Below are 18539 nucleotides of genomic sequence, written 5' to 3' on the forward strand. Positions count from 1 at the left end.
GCAAACTTTATAATAAGAATAAATCGAAAATACTTTCTTTCTGAGAGAAAAGTTTGCCGTTCGAGGTCCATTAAATAAAATGAGCAAGCATTCTGCAGATGTGTCGGGGTTTATTGCTGATATTAAAGTAAAAATTATTTTGGTGAGCAGTGAAAGTTCTTAATTTATAGCGCCGAATGTTGCTGCATTGGGAGTATCTATCATCCAGTCTGAATTGCTTACCAAGCTGTTCACGCGCGGGCTGCTCAGAACGGCCCCAGCAAATGTTTACGTGTAAACGAATCAATTATGCGACATGTTTTCGTTCTCGGTTAAGTTTCATCGAAAACGAACCTATTACGAGGAAAAAGTATGAGGAAAAAAAAAATTAGACTCTATCCAATATCTCAGGAAATGAGCGTTTCAGAACAGTAGTTTTATGAAGTGTAGTAAAAAGAAATTCATTATTTATTATATAGATTGCATGAGTAAATTTTTATCTCCCGTTGTGTAGTTTCAATCGGGTTCCACTAGATGGCTTTCGAAGATGATATTTCGTACTAAAGGGTGTTTTTTTTCGAGGTATATAACTTTAAGTTGGCATTACTGTTCAAGATGGCGACCGATTTAACAGCTGTCAAGTTATTTATTCTCAGTTTGGTTTGGCAATTCATCATGAATAGACTCACGCCTGAACATCGCTTGCAAATAGTGCAATGCAATTTCGAAAATAATGGTTCTGTGCGGAATACGTATCGCGCACTACGTCCATTTTATTTTGTTTAGCGATGATGCGCACTTCTGGTTAAATGGCTACGTAAACAAACAAAACTGCCGCATTTGGAGTGAAGCTAATCCTCAAGTGTATGTCGAAACACCGTTACATCCAGAAAAACTGACTGTTTGATGCGCTTTATGGGCTGGTGGAATCATTGGTCCGTACTTCTTCAAAAACAATGATGGCCAGAACGTTACAGTCAATGGTGATCGGTATACAGCCATGATTACTAACTTTTTCATTCCTGAATTGAACAACCATGATGTCCAGGAGCTGTGGTTCCAACAAGACGGCGCAACATGTCGCACAGCTCGTGCCACAATCGATTTATTGAAAGACACGTTTGGTGACCGTCTGTGAATTGGCCTCCAGGATCTTGTGATTTAACACCGCTGGACTACTTTCTGTGGGGCTATGTCAAGTCATCGGTCTATGCGGATAAGCCACAAACCCTTGACCATTTGGAAAACAACATTCGCGGTGTTATTGCCGATATACGGCCACAAATGTTGGAAAAAGTCATCGAAAATTGGACGTCCAGATTGGACTACATCCGAGGCAGCCGTGGCGGTCATATGCCAGAAATCATATTCAAAATGTAATGCCACAAGATTATCTTGCGGATAAATGAAATTCATGTCAATCGAATAATCCATCGTTGTTTTATTGCAATTTAAAATTCTATAGCTCTAAAAAAAACACCCTTTATAAACACATTTCTGACAGTTTTGTGATAAGTTGGTTCAGTCAAGTTTGAGCAATTGTCAAAGTTGGACACTAGCAACTAGCTATTTTCCACAGTTTTTTCTCGATAAATGCGAAAATACAAGCCAGACGGCTGAAGATGTAAATAGTGTTTATAGTTCTGATACTGTAACAGCCAATCACGCGCAATTTTGATTTTGTCGATTCCGTTACAGTAATTTCGATGTCAAAATGCTCCACGCACTGAAAGGCCAATTGTCGAAAATGTCGATGAAATCATTGGCACTGTTTCGATTACCCAAAAGCTAAATATTGCACAAAGAACCATTTGGAAGCATTTGCATAAGGCTGGTCTCAAGAAGAAGCTCGATGTATGGTTATACCACATGAGTTAACGCAAAAAACCTCATTGGCTGAATTTCCATCTGCGAATCGCTGCAAATCGCAACAAAATCGACTCATTTTTGAAGCGGTTGGTGACTGATAATGAAAAGTGAATCACTTACGACAACGTCAAGCGAAAACGGTAGTGGTCGAAACGAAGTGAGCAGGTGAAAACCTTGTTAAAATCGACTGTACCAATGTATGTTCAATTAAAGAAGGAGAAGCATTGGTGAAAGATAGGAAATTAGAAATTTTCATGCAAAAATCTCTATGTTCAACATTGGAATGAACCCCTATTTAAAAAAATTCTGAGATTTTTTTTATATTTCAGACAAAGCAATGTAGAATTTAGGTATCATTTCCTGTGAAACCAGAAGCCGAACGAATCTGAAGTTTTTCCCAATAATTCATCTCTCCCAACAAAACTCAACTATAAAATTTTCTAGTATTTATCTGAAGTTTTTCTTTGAAATATTCTAACCAACGCTCTTTGTGAATCACCCTGTATTCAGTACTGTGGCCTGCAAGGGCAAAATTCATTTCCTATATAGCTTTTATTGGAGTTCATTTTATGATTTCTCTTATAAGTAATACAATATTCAACTACAATAAAGAAAAAGAAAATAGAAATGCACTGGCGTGAAAACAGGAACTTTTTGGACGATTGTTTATTCATGCGCCTTTGGAGACCACATTATATTTTATATATACCTAGATATTGAAGTCTCCAATGGCGAAATTTAGCATCGTCATTGCTTTCCTAATTTTTTTAGTACCTAACTGTTTTATTGTGAAAGGAGATCAAACAATAACATCATTCAATAACTCGAATACTCATATTCCATTAACAAGACTGACAAGTAAATGAAACATTTCATTCGCATCGCTCATGTTACAAATGGGATGCATCTGTTTCCACCGCTGTAGATTAAAATTCAAACAACGATTTTCCAAACAATGCATCTCTTTCATCTGAAAAACTGTTAATTGAGTTTTTTTCTTCGGGCTGTCTGCATCATTCGAGTCGAGTCGAATAAGCTAAACAATAAGCTATTGCAAACGCATGATTGATAGGTACGTTTCATCTTCTAAACGCAAAAAGAGGACTTTGTTGTTTGAATAAAGTATGAAAATTTGAATAGCGATTTTGCAGTTTTGATGTGTTGCACATTTGTCAACGGTGAACGTCAATTTCATGCACGTTTGATAAATCAGCAAAAATGGAATGAGCCTAGAGGGAAATAATCGCAATAACCAATAACGATTGTTTTTGAATGAATAGTAGGTATTACGTTACTTACTCACTAAATATGTATCGGATCTGGCGTACAGATGGCACTGGCAGTGACTCCTTTTTTTCTCACTAATACCACTACCAAGCTCAGAGTAATAAACATAGATGTATATACAGTATGGTGCAAATTTATGGAATGAATTAATTTTCTCCCAAAAAAACAAATTTTGTGAAAAATGCTGAAACATGTCGATTCATATTTCTGATTATTCAATTTTTGACATTCATGCGAGAGAGATGACGTCATTGTTTTTTTTTAATGGGAAAGTATGTCATGTGACACCTCAATTTGAAGGTCCTTCAATTACCTACTCAATGGTATAGATCTTTGTAAGATCCATTCCTACAGGGTCGATAAAAACATGTTTATGTTGTAGTCTCATGGTTTCTTATTGCAGTAGCTACTTTCTTCCATTATTATTGAAATTGAAATGAATACTTGAACGCAGGATTTTCAACGACAATAAAATAAAAATAAAAAATTGGTCACATGCACAACAGCAACACAAATTTTTTGTTAATTTTCATTTGCAACATGCAGCGGTCAGAATAACAAACAGTCAAGATTCAAATAAAAATAAATTTAAAATAAGCAGCTCCTTCTCGGTGTTGCAGTTCCTTTGTCAGTTAGTTTATATTGTGAATTCTTGTTTCATAATTTATTAATTAATAATTTCATCAAATGTACATACAATTGTATGAAAACTTTCTGGAGAAGGGCCAAACAAAACTAAAGTAGGAGGTATATTTCAAGAGCAATATATTCAACATTTCATAAAATTATTCAAATATCTTTCTAATCTCATCTTCTTTTTTAGCCTCGATTGTGTCAGGAGATTAATGGCAGCCTCTGTACCCTCGTGATTGTGCTTAAAGGAGCAATTTCGTATTTTCTGAAAAAAATACAGTTATTTATTGCCCAACGTTATACATTATTTGAAGAAAATACCAGGAATTTTAACTTTTTGCACTGTGTACGTTAAAAAATTCCTTCAGTACGAAATTTTCGAATATATTACTAACTGACAAAGAAACTGCTACACCCAGAAGGAGGTGTTCAAATTTTTATTTTTTTTTTAGTAAAACATAGATAGTACAGCAAGGAGTAAATGATTGAAATGTTCTTTGTCAGTTAGTATATTTAGACATATGTTACTTCAGTATAACAAACCTGAAACTTCTGTAACTCCTTCGGCTTGTATATTTCGCATGTCTTCCTTTCCTCCCACCAACAAGGCATGCACAAAAATATGTTATAGTCCCTATGCCAATAATCACCCACGCATATTTTCTTACATTTAGTGCATTCATGCCTCGGGCGAGAAACGCATATCATCTCTATGATGTCTTCCTTCGTTGGTTTCCCGAAGTTATCCTGAGTCAGAGCTTTTCTACATTGCCATTTGTTCATGTCATACGACCCAGGACTGGAAGAAATATATGACAAATTAAAAAAGTATTCTCCTCTGTCTGTCGTTGTTTTCTGTAGAATATGTTTGATAAATGATGTGTGTTTATTTACGACTTATCTTCATTTGTGGGTTCGAAATAGGAGAAAAAAACACATTTATAAATTTCGAAAAATCCATTTCAATCAGGGAATGGTTAAATCTTAATATTGAATTGAAAAGTGTTTCATCGTATTTTTTCTGAAATTTCTTGTCGCAAACCTGGATAGTTACCTTCTGTATATCAAATAAGCTGAATTTCGATATAAACAGAGCCGTTAAACTTTGTATAGAAAGGTTGATTCAGTTATAATTTCAGGTTTATATTGGGCTGATTAGATTCTAATTTCGAGTAGGAAATTTATATTTGGACAGTTAAAGATAAATTTATTAGGTGTACAATTTTGCTTCCGCCGTTTTGCAATAGATGGCTGTAACGGTAAGTGGTAGTCGAAATAAATAGATCGTAGATGTCATACAATAAGTTTAGTTATTTGTAAACATAATGCCATCGAAATATTAGTCGATTTGTGTCTGCATCTCAGCTCACGAGCCAAATTCTCGTCTTTTGCAGAAGGCTTTAATTTTCTGCTTTAATTTGAATGAATTTGCGGCTGAGGCTCATCGGATGCTCTCAACGTGTCAAGTGTGGTGTTAGAGCTTCAAAAACGGTGATTTTGACGTCGAAGAGAGAAGGTTTTCGAAGATGCAGAATTGGAGGCATTACTTGATCAAGACACGTGTCAAACGCAACATGCAGGATCATTGGGAGTGACGCTACAAACCATTTCAAAACGCCTGAAAGTCATGGGAATGATTCATAAACAAGGAAATTGGGTGCCGTACGAGTTGAAGCCGAGAGATGTTGAACGGCGTTTTTTTGCTTGTGAGCAGATGCTTACAAGGCAAAGACGGAAGGGATTTCTGCATAGCATTGTGACTGGAGACGAAAAAAGGGTTCATTATGATAATCCCAAGGGCAGAAAATCATGGGGATATCCTGGACATGCTTCCACGTCGACGGCCAAACCGAATATTCACGGTTCCAAGATCATGCTCAGTATTTGGTGGGACCAGCTCGGCGTAGTGCATTATGAGTTGTTAAAACCGACTGAAACAATCACAGGCGATCGTATTCGAACGCAATTAATGCGTTTCAGCTGAGCATTGAAAGAAAAACGGCCGCAATACAACGATAGACATGATAAAGAGATTTTACAACATGACAATGTTGAATGTTGCGAAAGTGGTCAAGACAAATTGGATTGAATGGATTGCTTCAAAAGATGACCAGTTTTTTCAACGCGGGATTCGTACGCTGCCCGAAAGATGGAAGAAAGTAGTGGCCAGCGATGGGCAATACTTTGAATCATAAATGTATAACCAGTTTTTCACAATAAAGCCCCAAATTTCTGAAAAAAAAACGGCGGAAACAAAGTTGTACGCCTATGTACTATTCACCCTGGTGTTGTTGTCAATCTGTAAGTTCTTCTATCATCTTCTTTACTGTTGTTGAATGGATATTTGCATTCTTTCTCACAGTCCCACTTGAGTGTTACTTCATATCTAGTTGGCGATGGTGTCCTTATGATTGTATCGGTGAACCTTTCTGATCTACCTCCAGTTCTGAATTTTATTCTTTCTCCATTTTCTAAAGTTAACATCTGAAAGCAGAAGTTCATTTGAAAAATAATGTATGACTATTGAATTAACACCCTAAGAAAAGAATATGAATAAGATTTCTCTTATAGCTAATACGATACGATAATTGGTTGAAGAAAATAAAGTTTATTATTATATTATTATTATTATTATTATATTCTACTTCAATAAACATAAAGGCCAATTGAAAAGTCCCCGGTCTACCATAGTAAACACTTTTTTTGGCAAAATTCCATTTTATTATTCAACATAGTTGCCTTCGAGGGCGATACAGGGATTATAGCGATCTTCCAACTTTTCGATACCATTTCTGTAGTACGATTTGTCTTTCGCTCCGAAATAGGCCTCAGTTTCGGCGATTACTTCTTCATTGGCGCTAAGTTTCTTTCCAGCGAGCATTCCTTTCAGGTCTGAGAACAGGAAAAAGTTCAATTCATGCAATTTTGCCATTGTTTTCATCGATTTCTTGATGAAACAGCTTCTTTTTTTTCTTAAAATGGGGCCATTTTTTAACGATTTAATTCTTTGAACGATCCAATAACGCTATATAATAATCGCTGTTGATGGTCTGGCCCTTTTGGAGGTAATCAATGAAAATTATACCTTGCGCATCCCAGAATACTGATGCCATAATCTTGCCAGCTGACTGTTATGATTTATTCGCTTTGGATTCGGTTCATTGTGTGTAGTCCACTCAGCTGACTGCCGATTGGACTCCAGAGTGAAATGAGGGAGCTATGTTTCATCCATTGTCACATATCGACGCAAAAATTCAGGTTTATTGCACTTGAACAGCTTCAAACACTGCTCAGAATCATTAACACGTTGTTGTTTTTGATCGATTGTGAGCTCGCGTGGCATCCATTTTGCACACAGCTTTCTCATTCTCATTTTGAAGGTTGGTTCTAACTAAATATCATATTGATTCAATACTAGCACCGCCATCTGTGCATCAGACCGGGGACTTTTCAATAGGCCTAATAATAATGAACCAAATAAAATTAGGTCAACTCTGACGTGATTAGGAACCTTTGGGCTCTTGTTGATTCATGCGCCAATTGCACTCTCGGAGACCTCATAATATTAGTATCTCCAATTGACCATATTCACCGTCGCCATATTGTTGTGCGACAATACCAACTACCCAGTGTTCCCAACGGAGAAATATTGAGTTTACTAGAAAAATACCGCTAATATCAAAAATACTATCAGCCATAGAGATTATTCTTCCACTGACTATTTCCAAAAATGGAGCGAAGCCTTCATTTATACAATCGGCCACAGTTAATTTGTTCATAAACCAGCTTTCACTAATGTATTTATTTCCAAAAGGTAAAATTTTTGCGAAATATTGTCCCACACAAGCCTATCTGGCGTAGGAGCCAGAAAAGGTACACATAAACTTCACTTATAAACTTTATATTGTGGAATTTTTCTAGTAATAAAAAATTTTTTCTTCGTTGGGAACACTGGGTAGTTGGTATTATCGCACAACAATATAGCGACGGTGAATATGGTCAATTGGCGAATAATCAATGAGCGATCAAAAGATCATGACTTCACGCCAGTGGCTTCCTCTCGTTCAGTAACTATGAACTATGTAGGAACTATTGAATTCAGATTTATAGTTTCAATACCGAAGATTTCGAATAATTCTAATCGGATTATTCTATGAAGCTTACCGGTAAGGGGGCATTATTCATATTGGATGTGGCCCCATATTTTTCGGTTTCGTAGGAGAAAGGCGACAGACGGTTAGCCTCCATGGTGAACAATTTCTGAAATCCAGTTAAGTTTTTACCAATGGGACTGGTATCCCTTTCGAGGGCTGATCCGAAACAAACTCTGGCCGGGGCTGCTTTATAAACCACATACTGAAATTCTGAAAAGGAAACATTGATATATGAAACCGCATAACATTTTCCTCATTCATTTTTTCGTTTGATATCTCTTATTTTCAGATCAATAAATACTACATAGGGAATAACATTGCTTTCGCCGTTTTTTGCCAAAATTCGAGGCTTTATTGTAAAAACTGGTTATACACACATCGGAAAAGTCTAAGGATATTTCATTATATCTCGCATGGTAAATCGCATATTGCTTTTATCTCAAGTTTTTTGCAGACTATCAATTGAAATCATCATGCGGAATGAATTTTGGTTGTATACATATGCTAGCCAAGAAAATATGGGAGATATGATTAAAAAAAAAAATGAATGTCGCAGTTAAAATTTCTGTATTTGATTTTAATCATTTCATGCATTCGTTAGATCGATTTTGGGTTATAACATCGACAATATTTTTCTATCAACTTCTTTTTATTATGGAACGACATCATTTAACTTTGGAAGAGATGAATCGAGTGGTTGGTTTACTTGAAGGGGGCATGAGACAAGTCGATGCAGCTGAGCGAATGGGTGTTTCACAAAGTGTTATAAGTCGTTTGTGGAGGCGTTTCAGAACAACTGGAGATCCTGCCGAAAATCATCCAGGACGTGGACGTTGTACAACTGCTATTCAAGACAGATTTTTGGTTTTGACCGCCCGAAGGCAACCCACTATAACGGCTCCTGAGTTGGTTATGGAATTTCAACGGGCTTATAATTTGACCATTGGGCGAGATACTGTGAGGAATCGTCTTCATGAAGCCGATCTTCATTCCCGACGGCCCATTAGGTGTCCACCACTTTCCAGAGGAAATCGCGCTGCAAGATTGAATTAGTGTCGTGAGTTTCAAAATTGGGGTGTCAATGAGTGGTCCACAGTTTTATTCACAGATGAATCAAGATTCGGATATCATCCAGATTCTCGTCGAATAAGACTATGGAGACGATCTGGTAATTTAGAACGCTTGAGACACGTCCAGGAAGTACACCGTTATAGAGGTGGTACAATTATGGTGTGGGGAGGAATTTCCATTGGACGTAGAACAGAGCTCGTTTTTCCTGATGGTTTTCTAAGTGCTCAGCAATATTTGGAAAATATTCTGCAACCAATTGTACAACCTTATGCAGAAGCTGTTGGTGAAAACTTCCATTTGATGCATTACAATGCTCGTCCCCATACCGCTCGTATTGTGACACAATGGTTGGATAATGAGGGAATTGATGTTTTGCCATGGCCAGCACAATCTCCGGACCTGAATCCGATAGAACATGTATGGGACATGCTTCAAAGAAGGATTACGCCAAATATGGGAAACGTCCAAAATGTTTTAGAATTCAGGGAGCTTCTGACAGCTGAATGGACAAATTTAAATCAGGAAGACCTAAATAATCTGATTTTGTCTATGAATCGTAGGTGTAGAGCCGTAATTAATCAACGAGGAGGCCACACATTGTATTAAATGCCAAACTTGAATTGATTTTCGATAAAAAATTACTAAGAATAATTACTATGTTTTTCGCAATTTAGAGACTTCGATTTTTTTCAGTTTTTCACTTTTTCATTATAAAAATTTCGGTTTATTTGAAGTATATAAACAATTATTGAATACATCTATACATAATTTCCTCGAATTTTCTTTCATTTAACTCAAAACCAATCATTTCGAAGAATATCCTTAGACTTTTCCGATGTGTGTACATTTATGACTCAAAGTATTTTCCATCGCTGGCCACCACTTTTTCCCATCTTTAGGGCAGCGATGAAAAAACTGGTCATCTTTTGAAGTGATCCACAAATCGATTCAATTTTTTACTTCTTCATAAGACCGGAAGTGCTGGTCAACTAGGCCGTGTGCCATTGATGGAAACAAGTGATAGTCCGGGGGAGCAACGTCTGAAGAATACGGCGGGTGGGGTGGGACTTCCCATTTCAAAGTAAGTTTGTCTTGACCAATTTCGCAACATGGGGTCGATCATTGTCATGCTATAAAATCCTTTTATCATGTTGTATCACGCTGTATTGCGGCCGTTTGTCTTTCAATGCTCGGATCGCTAGTCCCACCATATACTGAGCATGACCTTGGAACCGTAAAAATTCAGTTTGGCCGTCGACGTGGAAGCATGGCCGGGATATCCCCATGATTTCCTGCGCTTGGGATTATCGTAATAAACCCATTTTTCGTCTCCAGTCACAATGCGATGCAGAAATCCCTTCCGTTTTTGTCTTGCAAGCAGATGTTCACAAGAAAACAAACGCCGTTCAACATCCCTCGGCTTCAACTCGTATGGCACCCAAATTTCTTGTTTCTGAATCATTCCCATGATTTTCAGGCGTTTTAGAATAGCTGTTGCGTCACTCCCAATGATCCTGCTAATTCTTGTTGCTTTCGACACGAGTCTTGATCAAGTAATGCCTTCAATTCTGCGTCTTCAATAACCTTCTCTCTTCTGGTCTTCCTCGTCAAAATCACCGTTTTTAAAGCGTTGAAAACACTCTCAGCAAGTTCTTTCGATAATAGTGGACTCACCATATGTATTTAAGAGCAATCGATGAGCCCAGTCGCAGATTTCTTCATAATAAAGGAGATAATTGAAACCTTCCGCAAATAACGAGAATTTGGCTCGTAAGCTGACATGTTTAATCGAGAATAACTTTATGATTCAGACACAAATCGACTAATATTTCGATGTCGTTATGTTTACAAAAACCTAAGCTTATTGTTTGAAATCTACGATCTATTCATTTCGACTAGCTCTTAACGCTACAGCCATCTATTGCAAAACGGCGAAAGCAACGTTGTACACTCATGACCAAATGTTCACGCAAAATGGCGCCCATCCCGGTACTTATTGAGTGATATGTTAATTTATACAACTTTATGTAGCAATTAGTTTAGAGAATTGAAGGAAACTCGGTTGAAATTCACAATGTATCGTTTTCATTGGAACTCCAATACAAAAGCTAATCGTTGCAAATTGGCGGATGCGTTGGGTTCAGATTTTGTGGTATTCTGATCGTCTAAGAATCCGAGGACGCAATATCCCCAAAAGGATTATTTAAATCATCGTGGCTTTGACAAGTAACAAGTGACCCAATCACGTCATAAATATAAAACTACAAAAATAGGCTTATGCCCATCAACATTTATAGATGTGGTAAAATTTAACACAATAAATTCGAGAGAAGACTTAAGCATACCAAACGCATGTCCTATATTCAAAATGAATTAAATTCCTTTGATAACTTCAGTGTCCAACCAGAATACTCAAAGCAAATTTAATCAAAATTGCACTAGTAGAACATGAAATATTGAGATTTCAGTTATTCCACGTTTTTGGTTGACCTTATCATACCGTATATCCGACCTAGAATTTTCATGGAGCCGCTTTCCACATAAATTGCTACGACAATACTAACGCAAAGTCCTTGAATTTATAGTACTGGAGATATGAATTTTTTGAATTTCAATTCGGATTTCGAAACTATTGAATCCGGGATCGAATCCCGACACTTACTATTCATTATTTTTTTTTTCACATATATAAATAATAATATCTTATTTTTCCGTCACGAGTCGAGATATTCTGCATTTAAAAAAAATTTAAGATTTGTTTTTTTTTTTCATCCCGGAAGTTATCATACCTTCCGTATACTCGAAAGCAATATAAAAATACATATTCCCATCGTACGAAGAGCAATTATCGAGTTCGTTAAAACCTGCACAATCGATCCTATACTGGAGTCGCAGTCAAAAAAAGAGTATTATATTGAAACGTTCTCGGAAATAAATAATGAGTTCTTGACACCATTCATCAATACCCTTCCTCGAAAATCGTTCGAGTTAGAAGTTTGGATCGTTTGAATGAGGCACTTTCCCTCAGCTCCGAACATAAATGACAATAACATTAAATAAGTTTCTGAAAACGCAGTGTCGATTTTGTACGATTTTCAATGAAATTCAATCAATTTTGATAACATTGCAAATTGGTTATTACGAAACTCTAAAAAAGCTCTCTCTTGGCGTCAGGATATCTTCAGCTCTCTTCATTAATGCCTACTGTACAGTGCATCCCATTTTGGGTGAGACTGCCAGGTTTCTCGCTTGTTATTTAAGATAGAGCCTTGCGGTTTTCACGTTCCTGTCCTACTTTTTCGTGAAACTCAAGTTGGTCTAATCAGAATTTGCATAACTGTTTCCGTTCAAGAGATACAGGGTGATTTTGGAAATTGATACTTTTCGGACCCCTCCTTTTTCTCCGAAGTTATTAGAAATAATGCTGAGGTAAAAACTACATCTGACTCAGAATTTTGCGTAGAATCCAGTGGCGTACTCAATTTTTTTTTTTGGGGTATGGTTTTGAAGATTCAACACAAACCTATATTTTTTTCAATGGAACACCCTATATATCATTACCTCGTTGAATTCGTTATTTTTTTCCCTTCAAAATGATATATGATACTATATAGGTAGAATGGTCAGAAATGTTAAAAAAACACTAAAATATCAAATAATGATGATTTTTTGTTAATGAGCAATGGATTTTCCATATGAAAAAAAGGATTAATTGGATAATTTTCATTTGTGATTTTTATTTATAGTAGAGTAAGCAAACAAATATAATACACTCATCACTAATATGAAAAACAAAACGTAGGTACCTATCTAATAGCAACAAATGAATAATAAAAAAATTCATAAACATTGCATAATATCTTACAGATTAAACTGTTCAAATTGCTGTCCATTTTCCCTAATACATATAATATACTACAGTAAAAGACATAACAGTCTCGAAGAACTTCGTGCATCAAGAGAGGCAGTTCTCCAGGATTTACAAAACCGCCCTTTTATAATATTAAATGCACTCAGGCGTATTGAAAAGTTTTGTCAATTATGTATTAGAGGAAAATGGACAGTAATTTGAACAGTTTAAGCTGTAAGATATCCTGCAATGTTTATGAATTTTTGTATTATTTATTTGTTGCTATTAGGTAGGTACCTACGTTTTGTTTTTCATGTTAGTGATGAGTGTATTATCTTTGTTTGCTTACTCTACTATAAATAAAAATCACAAATGAAAATTATCCAATTAATCCTTTTTTTCATATGGAAAATCCATTGCTCATTAACAAAAAATCCTCATTATTTGATGTTTTAGTGTTTTTTTAACATTTCTGACCATTCTACCTATATAGTATCATACATCATTTCGAAGGGAAAAAAATAACGAATTCAACGAAGTAATGATATATAGGGTGTTCCATTAAAAAAAATATAGGTTTGTGTTGAATCTTCAAAACCGTACCCCGAAAAAAAAAATTGAGTACGCCACTGGATTCTACGCAGAATTCTGATTCAGACGTAGTTTTTACCTCAGCATTATTTCTAATAACTTCGAAGATAAAGGAGGGGTCCGAAAAGTATCAATTTCCAAAATCGCCCCGTATCTCTTGAACGGAAACAGTTATGCAAAATCTGATTAGACCAACTTGAGTTTCACGAAAAAGTAGGACAGGAACGTGAAAACCGCAAGGCTCTATCTTAAATAACAAGCGAGAAACCTGGCAGTCTCACCCAAAATGGGATGCACTGTACATTTATACAGGTTTGGAAATACATTCGGGAAGATACTTGTTCTCTTCCAATGGCGAAGTGGGGAGGGTCACAATTGCGGCCTAATAGGCCAATATTAGTCCAATCTTGAGAATTCTCGAAATTTTTTTTGCGCGAATTTGGGAGGCCTTCGGTTTTTTGCAAGATAAACAGTTAATTTTGTCAGTTCATCTCAAGTAGATTTTGAGATTCTTGAAATGAATAGAAATATCTTAAATTGGTCCAGCGAGAGCAATTTAAATAATCATGATATTATACCTCATAATTCCAGCTAGAAGTATTGGTATTCAACATCATTTGAAGGAACTAATTCAAAGAAATAGACAAATTAATAGATTGTGCATCATGTTAAGCAGTAGATAGTGCTAGAGAGTTTATATAAAAATAATTTTAAACAGTATTTTATAAACATAATCTTTATTTCCATAATCAATAAAATGAAAATTAAAAAAAAAACCGTCAAAAATGTAACAAATTCATCAAGACCTGAAAGAATATTCCATAAATTCCTCAATAAAATATGGTTTAATACCCACAATAAGTTTTGACCGAAGTACATAAATATAAAGAGTTTCCTTCAACTGGATATGAAATAAAAATAATTTCCTCCAACTAGATATATAGGTCTCCATTTCTGACCACGTTCAATGGCCTCCACCACGCCTCCCTGATCGAAATTAGTTGGAAATAAATTCATATATTATTCACATGAAATATCAATCGATTTCATTTTATTTCTCTACCCTACTTGATATTTTATGATGCCTCAGAAGGAACTGACCCCTATGATATATGCCTTCATGTGAAATATTGATTATGTTTGTTGGGACCCTCATAAAATAAGAGACAACACCACGAGCTTTTGAGCGCTCGTGCATTCACATGCTTAATGCACCCATGGAGATGACATTTAGAACTGTATATAAGTATTTATGAGATGTGATTCAGTAAGATGTCATTGTTGTCGGTTAGTTTAGCTGGATAATGAGGTTTTGACGATGCGTTCCTCCTAAATTTCGGCATGAATATATTAAATAAATTAAATTTCAACTTAGTCGGATCCTGCTAATTGATTCTGCTTGAATTTTCTATGCTTCTGGTGAAATGATTAAGAAAGTTCTTGAATAGAAGTTGATTAATTACTTGATTATCTATAAAGTTCTACACAATTTCCAAGCCTCCTTTCTAGACTTAATGAATTCACAACGTTTGCGCAAAAAATTTCATTTTAACCGATACATTTTTACTGCTATTGATTTCACAATCCACTATGTGTTAAAGTTGATTTAAATCTTCATTAAAAGCGTAACAAAACAAATTCGCGGATCGATAGTCTCGGCCTACCTGATGTGAATTTCATAATCAGAAGAATTGCTATACTGTTTCTCTGAATATTAAAAGTTATTACTCATTATGAAGATTAGAAAAAAGTTAATGTAAATACGTTTTACTGCATATTGAAACGAAATAATTACTCAGATGTTCATAAGTTAATTAATGAATTTCTATAGAGTCTGTCCGTCTGTGTGATTTCACTTCCTTGTAAGCTTGTCTCAGCTTCAATAATTTCGATTAACTTGCTGTGAGTATTCAGTTTGCAACTCAGAGTAATAAACATAGATAGATGGAGCATATGTCATTTTCAGTGAGCTAATTTTGTCCCCAACAGTAACTATCAAATTTGACATGAAGCGCGCGGAAATGAAAACATATCAATGATGCGATATTTCACTCAATTCGCGAGTTTCTCCACAAAGAACGCACTTCGTATTTCACATAGTGAATCAACGTTTCATATTAACTCGAAATATATTGAAATAAATACCTAAATATATCAGAAATTCAGAAAACAAACTTCAAGCGCGCCAAACAACGTGAAACCACCAATGACACTAGGAGAGCAAAAGTTGCCAAACCTTGGATTTCAGCAGGTAGATATAGAAAATAATAAATATTCTGCTTTTTATAAGTTCTAAAATATCGGATACCAAGTTTTCAAATCTGCATATTTAATATATATTTCAATAAATACATTCATAACGATATAGTAAAATTGTGGATTTGAAAATAAATCACAATCCGACAACGTAATCTAACCATGTTGGGGAGATGTAAAAATTTCGTATACTCCCTCTATCGATGTTTATTACTCTTTGGCTTGCAATGATAGATGCACTCATTAGCGATATCATTACATTCAAATAAAATTACCAAAATGAAATGTGGCACAATCCATAGAAGCAGTGTGATGACTATGTGCACTTTATGGTTAGATTAGGTTAGGTTAGGCGCATTCGCCATTTGGCAACTTACATGTTATAATATGTTAAGTGCTATTCTATCATACTGATACCTTGTCTAGGGCATTTCCCGAATGCCATTAGGTATATTTTCACAACCACTGGCAGCTCCACTAGGATATCACATCCAACCGACAGCAGACACGTCGATAATGTGTTAGTTGCAATTTTGAGAACATTCCGATGAACGATATCCGGATTTCGTTTCAAACTTTGCGTGTTCGAAAAATCGCGATAGAGAGTTCGTGACTGTTTATGTTCAACGGATAGTGGATATATAGGTATTGATGGATCAACCCCAAATTTTCGTTCGAAGAAACGAAAATGGGTTAGATATTTGTCATTCTATAACATTCATTTCTAGAATCCATTCGGAATGAAATTGCAATCAAAACCGCAATCCCATATCTCGTTTTGGAAACCAAAAACACAGAAGTTTATTTCTTCCTATATCAAAACATATTCCAAATAATTGATTTATAAATTAAAAAAAAAAATCTGTGATGAATAAATCAATTATAAGTTTTGGTATTTATTTCCTAATCTATAGCGAAGATTTGTAAAGATTCGTTAAACTGCATCATACAGGATGATGACTACAATACACACCGTTCATCTCGAAATCAGAGTTTCCGGTACATGTTTATATCCCTAAGATATATTTTTTTATATTCTGCTTGATTTTTTCTATGGTTCTGACGATCGTAATTTTACATTAAGATTGAAATTGTTATTATAGGGCGCTGAATTATAGACAGTACTTAAGCCTCTTCTTTTATACATTATTAACGTGAAAAATATAACGTGTAGATTGTTATGAAATAAGAGATGAAGTGTACGTCAACCGATTACATTAACCTAAAGGGTGTTTTTTTTAGAGCTATAGAACTTTAAATTGCAATTAAACAACGATGGATTATTCGATTGAAATGAATTTCATTTATCCGCAAGATAATATTGTGGCATTACATTTTAAATATGATTTCTGGCATATGACCGCCACGGCTGGCTCGGATGTAGTCCAATCTGGACGTCCAATTTTCGATGACTTTTTCCAACATTTGTGGCCGTATATCGGCAATAACACGGCGAATGTTGTCTTCCAAATGGTCAAGGGTTTGTGGCTTATCCGCATAGACCAATGACTTTACATAGCCCCACAGAAAGTAGTCTAGCGGTGTTAAATCACAAGATCTTGGAGGCCAATTCACAGGTCCAAAACGTGAAATTAGGCGGTCACCAAACTTGTCTTTCAATAAATCGATTGTGGCACGAGCTGTGTGACATGTTGCGCCGTCTTGTTGGAACCACAGCTCCTAGACATCATGGTTGTTCAACTCAGGAATGAAAAAGTTAGTTATCATGGCTCTATACCGATCACCATTGACTGTAACGTTCTGGCCATCATCGTTTTTGAAGAAGTACGGACCAATGATTCCACCAGCCCATAAAGCGCACCAAACCAAGTCAGTTTTTCTGGATGTAACGGTGTTTCGACATACACTTGAGGATTAGCTTCACTCCAAATGCGGCAGTTTTGTTTGTTGACGTGGCCATTCAACCAGAAGTGCGCTTCATCGCTAAACAAAATAAAATGGACGTAGTGTGCGATACGTATTCCGTACAGAACCATTATTTTAGAAATAAAATTGCACTATTTGCAAGCGTTGTTCAGGCGTGGGTCTATTCATGATGAATTGCCAAACCAAACTGAGAATAAATCACTTAACAGCTGTTAAATCGGTCGCCATCTTGAGCAGAAATGCCAACTCAAAGTTATATACCTCGAAAAAAAACACCCGTTATATTCATCTCCTCATATATCAAATTTGTCTGCAATTGTATATTGTTTTCTTTGAATGAAACAGAATAATACCTCTATTGATTTCTTTGGAATACTACAGAAGGATTCTGCGATTAATATTAAATTTTGCATGAAGCTTGAAATTTTTATTTTATATCCCAATGCAAATTTTCATCTCGATCGAGCCTGAAGTTCGATACGTGTTTTTCATTGTTTCAAACTCATCTCAAACTCATGAAATATCTATCGCACTTTAGCCCACACAATTGCATTCACCAGAAATATTGAGTAGAGATAAATTTTACATACAGACAGCTCAATTCTCAGATTACATATAATCGTTTTTATGTTCATGGGTATTTCTGACGAATTTTCATAATGATTGAAATTTTCTACATACCTAACTAAGTTGACATATTATTTTGACGATGGGGTTAATGTTGGTAAATTATTCAGAAAGTTTCCATCTTCCTACTGAAATATGTGCAATGAAACACCACGGTTATATCACGAAGTCTTAAAAATGATTTTACCTCCCAATGGATTGTCGTTCGAAGACTGCATTTCCAAACAAAATATCACTCCGACACTGACATAAAATCGGTGTCATAAAAACTTGATAGGAATATTTTCGTTATAACGATATCATAGAATTTTTTCAATATTTCATCAAGATATAAT

General features: G+C 35.6%; 1 protein-coding gene across 2 annotated transcripts; it reads right to left on the reverse strand.

The window, feature by feature from the left end:
- Positions 1-3871: 3871 nt before the first annotated feature.
- On the reverse strand, positions 3872-18484 carry LOC123684157. Of its 2 annotated transcripts, XM_045623313.1 has the most exons (6): positions 18392-18450; positions 18259-18332; positions 7933-8132; positions 6050-6252; positions 4312-4567; positions 3872-4033 (listed from the first exon to the last, which is right to left on the reverse strand). In XM_045623313.1, exons 3-6 carry the CDS (start codon positions 8014-8016, stop codon positions 3905-3907), a joined length of 672 nt encoding a protein of 223 aa, XP_045479269.1. In that variant the 5' UTR covers positions 8017-8132; positions 18259-18332; positions 18392-18450; the 3' UTR covers positions 3872-3904. The 2 variants fall into 2 exon arrangements, with proteins under 2 accessions (XP_045479269.1, XP_045479268.1); XM_045623312.1 differs by lacking the exon at positions 18259-18332 and having other exon boundaries at positions 18392-18484.
- Positions 18485-18539: the final 55 nt, after the last annotated feature.

The sequence above is a fragment of the Harmonia axyridis genome, chromosome 7, assembly GCF_914767665.1.
Source record: "Harmonia axyridis chromosome 7, icHarAxyr1.1, whole genome shotgun sequence".
In the NCBI taxonomy this organism is placed as follows: Eukaryota; Metazoa; Arthropoda; class Insecta; order Coleoptera; family Coccinellidae; genus Harmonia; species Harmonia axyridis.

Excerpts from the sequence above, each read along its gene's own strand:
- LOC123684157 (XM_045623312.1), bottom strand. The coding sequence starts at position 18,422 with ATGCAGTCTTCGAACGACAATCCATTGGGAG. Across the intron at positions 6,253-7,932 it reads TGAATAATGCCCCCTTACCG|ATGTTAACTTTAGAAAATGG; the intron begins GTAAGCTTCATA and ends TTCTGCTTTCAG. Across the intron at positions 4,034-4,311 it reads AGGAGTTACAGAAGTTTCAG|AAAATACGAAATTGCTCCTT; the intron begins GTTTGTTATACT and ends TATTTTTTTCAG.